This window comes from Coregonus lavaretus (assembly GCF_964263955.1).
Source record: "Coregonus lavaretus genome assembly, chromosome: 10".
Lineage (NCBI taxonomy): Eukaryota > Metazoa > Chordata > Actinopteri > Salmoniformes > Salmonidae > Coregonus > Coregonus lavaretus.
The window spans coordinates 37327258-37333349 of record NC_139997.1 but is presented as its reverse complement, the minus strand read 5'-3'; the positions used below and the strand labels follow the sequence as shown (position 1 = coordinate 37333349).

At 40.3% G+C, this 6092-nt stretch overlaps 1 protein-coding gene across 1 annotated transcript in view; it reads right to left on the bottom strand.

Moving 5' to 3' along the window:
* The window catches only part of LOC311136317 (cGMP-dependent 3',5'-cyclic phosphodiesterase-like), a gene marked incomplete at its 5' end in the record, with an annotated part of 30172 nt that overhangs the window by 12177 nt on the left and 11903 nt on the right, over window positions 1-6092 (bottom strand). The window contains 11 exons of the mRNA XM_084170438.1: window positions 102-183; window positions 275-338; window positions 435-474; window positions 4467-4578; window positions 4704-4834; window positions 4969-5037; window positions 5167-5208; window positions 5311-5385; window positions 5490-5542; window positions 5688-5841; window positions 5943-6002. Of these exons, the coding sequence (XP_084026564.1) occupies window positions 102-183; window positions 275-338; window positions 435-474; window positions 4467-4578; window positions 4704-4834; window positions 4969-5037; window positions 5167-5208; window positions 5311-5385; window positions 5490-5542; window positions 5688-5841; window positions 5943-6002 (882 nt within the window). The remainder of the gene's footprint in view (window positions 1-101; window positions 184-274; window positions 339-434; window positions 475-4466; window positions 4579-4703; window positions 4835-4968; window positions 5038-5166; window positions 5209-5310; window positions 5386-5489; window positions 5543-5687; window positions 5842-5942; window positions 6003-6092) is intronic.

The following is a 6092-nucleotide window of genomic DNA, read 5'->3' as shown; positions in this document are numbered from 1 at the left end:
TATGGAAATAACATCCATTTACAATAACATTTGATCTTATACTAAGCTATAAGTCTGTGGATTAGGGCTTTGGTGTGAGTGAGTTTAGGATGACGACACACCTCCTCATTGATAACCACTCCTCCATCAAACACCTTGGCAACCAGCTCATGACTGACACTGTCCAACAGGAACACAGAACAACTGGAGGAGAGAAAGATGGGTCATATTAATCAATGATACTAAGGCTTTTGTTACGATGCTTGTGATAGCCTTATGGTAATACATTACTTACATTTCTGCACTGGTGAGACTCCGTGCTTCTGCAATGATCTCTTTTAGTAGGACTGATACATCATCTGGAGACAGAGATATATAACTGTTGTTATAACAGTAAAAAATGATGACCCACTGTGCAACTAAAACAAGGTTAATAGGTTAAATATGATACTTACCCAGGTGTGTGAAGAGGTTTTTGGCGACTTGAAGCAGAGCCTATATGAACACAGACGGACACAGGTAACAGTTGAGAAGACTAGAAGTGTATTTGTGGGCTAGCTAAAGATTCTCACCAAGTTAGGAATCGTGAAAAAGTACTACTGAATTACTACATAAAACCTTGTCGTGCAGTAGTGATTATGTAGAGACTTGTAGGGATTGTGTAGTGAATGTGTAGTTTATGCACTACTCAAGTTTATGAACTACTGTTTCCAGTAGTTATCAGGTAGAGATTTTTACTACTTGATGTTGGTAGTATATAAGTAGTCGAAACAGTACAGCTTTACTACACAGGCTTTTCAATAATAATCAGATAGAGTTTTTACTACTTGATGTTAGTAGTAAATAAGTATCACAACACTACAGCCAGACTACACCGGCTTCTTGCGACCACAGAAGACGACAAAACAGGAAGTAGTTGGTTGTTGTTATTTAGCTACTTTTTGACAATCCTGAACGTAATCATCTTCCATCATTCGTCATCCTGTCTTTCATTGCCCTTATGCTGTCACCATCTGTACGTTTAAACTTTCCTTTATGCTTTATGAATACTTTCATGTCGTTGTTTAGCCATTTATATAACTTTTTACCACATCAAAAAGATTGCTAGCAAAAACGATCTTAGCCGTCAGCCGTTGTCATAGAAATGTATTGAGTTTAGCCTAGCTGTTTGCTAGCCCCATTGAAATTTTGCTATGTAGCCTCTGTTTTCATCATGCTAGCTAATAGCTCCCGAGTGGTGCAGCGGTCTAAGGCACTGCATCTCAGTGCTTGAGGCGTCACTACAGACCCCCTGGTTTGATTCCAGGCTGTATCACAACCGGCCGTGATTGGGAGTCCCAAAGGGTGGCGCACAATTGGCCCAGCGTCGTCCGGGTTTGGCCGGTGTAGGCCGTCATTGTAAATAAGAATTTGTTCTTAACTGACTTGCCTAGTTAAATAAAAATAATAATAAGTATGTGTGTTTGTATGCAAATGTAAGGTATGTTCATATTGGTATACTTAGTCATCCTACTTAACTCTTGACCTGTTTTTAAGGAGGCCCTCAACATAAGAAGACTGGAGAACATTGTTGGTAAGATGAACGTTGTTTATCAAATGTTTTTCTGTGTTGTCTTATGTGACCTCTGTTAGCAGATGATTGATAATGGCTTATAATTGGTTATCTCTTTTGCTTGTCTTTATTTTCTAAAAGGTTAAGTGGTGGAGAAATGTAGCTGCAACAAAAACGAGGCTCTGAAGATATTTAAGTCAAAGCTGAATAAAGACAAGGCCTCAAAGGGATTAACAAAAACATGTAAATATGTCATCAATTTTCTATCAATAAATGTTGTATAAGCTTATTATTTATTGGTTGATGATATAACTACAGTTAGAAACTTGAGGAAATAACATGTGCACTAGTCTAGTTGTGACACAGTAGTGAAACAAGTGATTTTGAATAAGCAAACAGTAGTAAATGTAGGAAATGAAAAAGGATCAGGAGCAATTCAATAGTGATTAGTAGTGACACAACCCTACACACAGATGGCACTGGCAGTAGTACTTCAATAGTGATTGAGTAGGCATACAGCAGTAATGTGTAGGCATTGTGTAGTAATTCAATGGTGAACATGTAGGAATTGTGTAGGTTTTAAGTAGTAGATACTTAAAACCTGTGTGCCAGAAAATAAAATAACTTATCCCAACCATGAAAGTTGCCTGAGCTCGTGGTTGCTTACATCCACTATGACAGGCTCATTGACCACCCTCCCTCCCAAAAGCCTGCAAGAGATGAGACAGCCAAGCCTATGGGTTCGCAGCTTCAGCCCCGCAGCGCGCACACACACTTACACACACCAACTGATTAATGGACTGCTGAATGTTTTTTTTTGTTTTTTTTTGTTACTTTGTTTGTTATTCTCCATATTATGTCTATATCTGAGAAGCTACCCAGGAAAGGGCTGAAAATAGCACATATTAATATATGTAGCCTTTAGAAATAAGGTTCAAGAAATCAATAACTTGCTAATATCAGATAACATTAATATACTGTATTAGCCATTTCTGAGACTCACTTGGATAATTCCTTTGATGATACAGCAGTAGCAATACAAGGGTATAACATCTATAGAAGAGACAGGAATAAATATGGGGGAGGTGTTGCTATATATATTCGGAGCCATATCCCTGTAATGCTTAGAGAAGATCTCATGTCAAGTGTTATTGAAGTGCTGTGGTTGCAGGTTCAATTGCCTGATCTACCGCCTATTATTTTGGGGTGTTGCTATAGGCAACCAAGTGCTAACAATCAGTATCTAAATAATGTGTGTGAAATGCTTGATAGTGTATGTGATGTAAACAGAGAGGTGTACTTTCTTGGGGTCCTGAATATTGACTGGTTTTCATCAAGCTGTCCGCTCAAGAGGAAGCTTCTCACTGTAACCAGTGCCTGTAATCTGGTTCAGGTTATTCATCAACCTATCAGGGTGTTTACAAACACTACAGGAACAAGATCATCCACATGTATTGATCACATGTTTACTAATACTATAGAACTTTGTTCTAAAGCTGTATCCGTACCCATTGGATGCAGTGATCACAATATAGTGGCTATATACAGGAAAGCCAAAGTTCCAAAAGCTGGGCCTAAAATAGTGTGTAAGAGATCATACAAAAGATTTCGCTGTGACTCTTATGTGGATGTAAAAAATATTTGTTGGTCTGATGTGATTAATAATAAGGAGCATCCAGACGCTGCACTTGATTAATTTATGAAATTGCTTCTTCCAGTTATTGTTAAACATGCACCTGTTAAGAAACTGACTGTTAGAACTGTTAAGGCTCCATGGATTGATGAGGAATTGAAAAACTGTATGGTTGAAAGAGATGGGGCAAAAAGAGTGGCTAATAAGTCTGGCTGCACATCTGACTGGCTGACTTACTGCACATTTTATGATCTTTTACGAGATCTAATGTGTTATATTCTCCTACATTAATTTCACATTTCCACAAACCTCAAAGTGTTTCCTTTCAAATGGTATCAAGAATATGTATATCCTTGCTTCAGGTTCTGAGCTACAGACAGTTAGATTTGGGTATGTAACTTTAGGCGGAAATTGAAAAAAAGGGTCTGATCCTTAAGAGGTTAAGCTGCAGCTGGCCCAGAACCGAGCGGCCCGTCTTGCTTTTCATTGTAATCAGAGGGCTAATATAAATACAATGCATGCCAGTCTCTCTTGGCTAAGAGTTGAGGAGAGACTGACTGTATCACTTCTTCTTTTTATGAGAAACATTAATGTGTTGAAAAGTCAAAATTGGTTGCATAGTCAACTTGCACACAGCTCTGACACACACACACTTACCCCACCAGACATGCCACCAGGGGTCTTTTCACAGTCCCCAAATCCAGAACAAATTCAAGAAAGCGTACAGTATTATATAGAGCCATTATTGCATGGAACTTCCTTCCATCTCATATTGCTCAAATGAACAGCAAACCTGGTTTAAAAAAACAGATAAAGCAACATCTCACACACAATGCCTCGCCCCTATTTGACCTAGATATTTTAAGTGTATGTATTAATATGTAGGCTATGTGTGCCGTTTTTTAATTTGTCCTTGAGCTGTTCTTGTTTATTAATGTTCTGTATTATGTCATGTTCCATGTTTTGTGTGGACCCCAGGAAAAGTAGCTGCTGCTTTCGCAACAGCTAATGGGGATCCTAATAAAATACCAAATACCCAAAAGCTCAGTAGTTACACAGTAGTCATTAACGAATAATTATGTAGTGATTTGGGAAGGAAATATGTAGTGTTCACCGGTAGTGAAATGTCCCAATTTACTACTTAAATTACTACATAAATCACTACTGGTTTACTACACATCTCAATAGCAATCAAGTAGTAAAACCAGTAGGTTTTGTGTAGATCTTGTGTAGTAGTGATGAGTAGTAATTCAGTAGTACTTTTTCATGACTGGTGAGTGCAGTCGGGTAGCGTCTCCTTACCTGGCATTCATACTTGAGTCTCTGTTCCTTCTGGAAGGCCAGTGTGCTGGTCAGTACTGAGGATGTGTAGCAGAAACAGTGCTGCACTATGTGTTCATCCACCTCTGTGTGTCTGAAGGATGACAAGAGCACACACATTTTACAGTAAGACACACACATATGCAGCTACCCATGCACACGCACATACACTCACAGACAGAAGTATGCATGCTTACGCTAACACACATAGCTCTATACCTGTCTGCTCCTTTTTTGTTGAAGGCACAGGCGAGGGCCACAACCTTGGTGGTGGCCCGACACTCAACAGGAACACACAGCATGGAGATAACTTCAAATCCCAGAGTGCTGTTCAGCTGCTGGTGTTCCTCCTACAGTATCAACCCAGAGAAGAGGGAAAAGGGGCAGAGATGTAGAGGACAGGAGCATCAAACACATCCAAACGTACTACTGTTAACACTACAAACACTACAATGCTGATCAGGGAACATTTCAGTGTTCTTACTTGAGTGACGTCTTGCAGGGAGATGCTCTTCCTCTTCTCCACAGCCTGACCAAGGTTACCAAATGTCAGCTGCACGACAGACAGAGACAGACAGACAGACAGACAGAGAGAGGGTGAGGGTCAGGCAGAGTAAGGGGCAGCAGCAGGGGCACAGGTAGTAATGTTAGAGGGATAGAAGGGCTGTGTTGTGTAACTTACAGGGAAACTGATCTCCGCCTTCAGAACCTTGTCTCCAACTACCTGAGGAATAGCAAAGACATCTAACAAACTTGTTTTTGTTTGTGAATTTTTGCAATTTTGCTTTATTTTAGAATATTGAATATTGTGTGTGTACATGTGTACCTGACAGAACAGCTGTTGGTTATCCTCTGATACCAGAAGTAAACAGCAGCACAATGACTGAGTCTGCTCCTCCAGCTGTGAAAACAACAATCCAACCGATTCAGTCAAACAGTCACTCTGTTTATCAAATGATCAACCAGCTCTGATAAATCACAGTTTATTTATGGTTCTGGACTCACATAATGGATTACTTTTAGTTGGAGGGAGGCAGCGTCCAGGTCATACAGCTCTCCTACAGTTAAGAGTGAAAGAATCAACATAAAGTCATTACACATACAGTAGTAATATATTCTAACCTACTATTATCCAATACACTCAACATTGATCTGTCTATAGACAGCAGAATACACGTGCAGGGCCCCATCCCACTATCATACCACAAAGCTTCAGGATCTGATGGTCCAGTGCACTGTGATCCACATCAGGTGTTGTCCTCCTGGTCAGGGATAGACATGATTTCCTGTTGACCTCTAACCCCTGGGTGAGCCTTTGACGCTGCAGGGCCTGGACTCTCTTACAGGCTACGGTGACCTGTGAGGACAATCAGAGTTGAATCAGCAGTAGGCCTGTTGTCTGAGAATGTGATCCCATTAAAGGACTGGTGGGTCTGGAGAAGGACACTTCAGACTCACATGTTTCTCCAGGACATCAAGGCTTTGTTCCTGAGCTTTAGTGGGCTGTGTACAGCAAACCTTTCAGAATAGACAAGACACTCTGTAACAGGCAGTCATATTCAAGCTTTGATAATGTAAGGCAGAGCGGTGAGAGTGTTATGAGGGCGG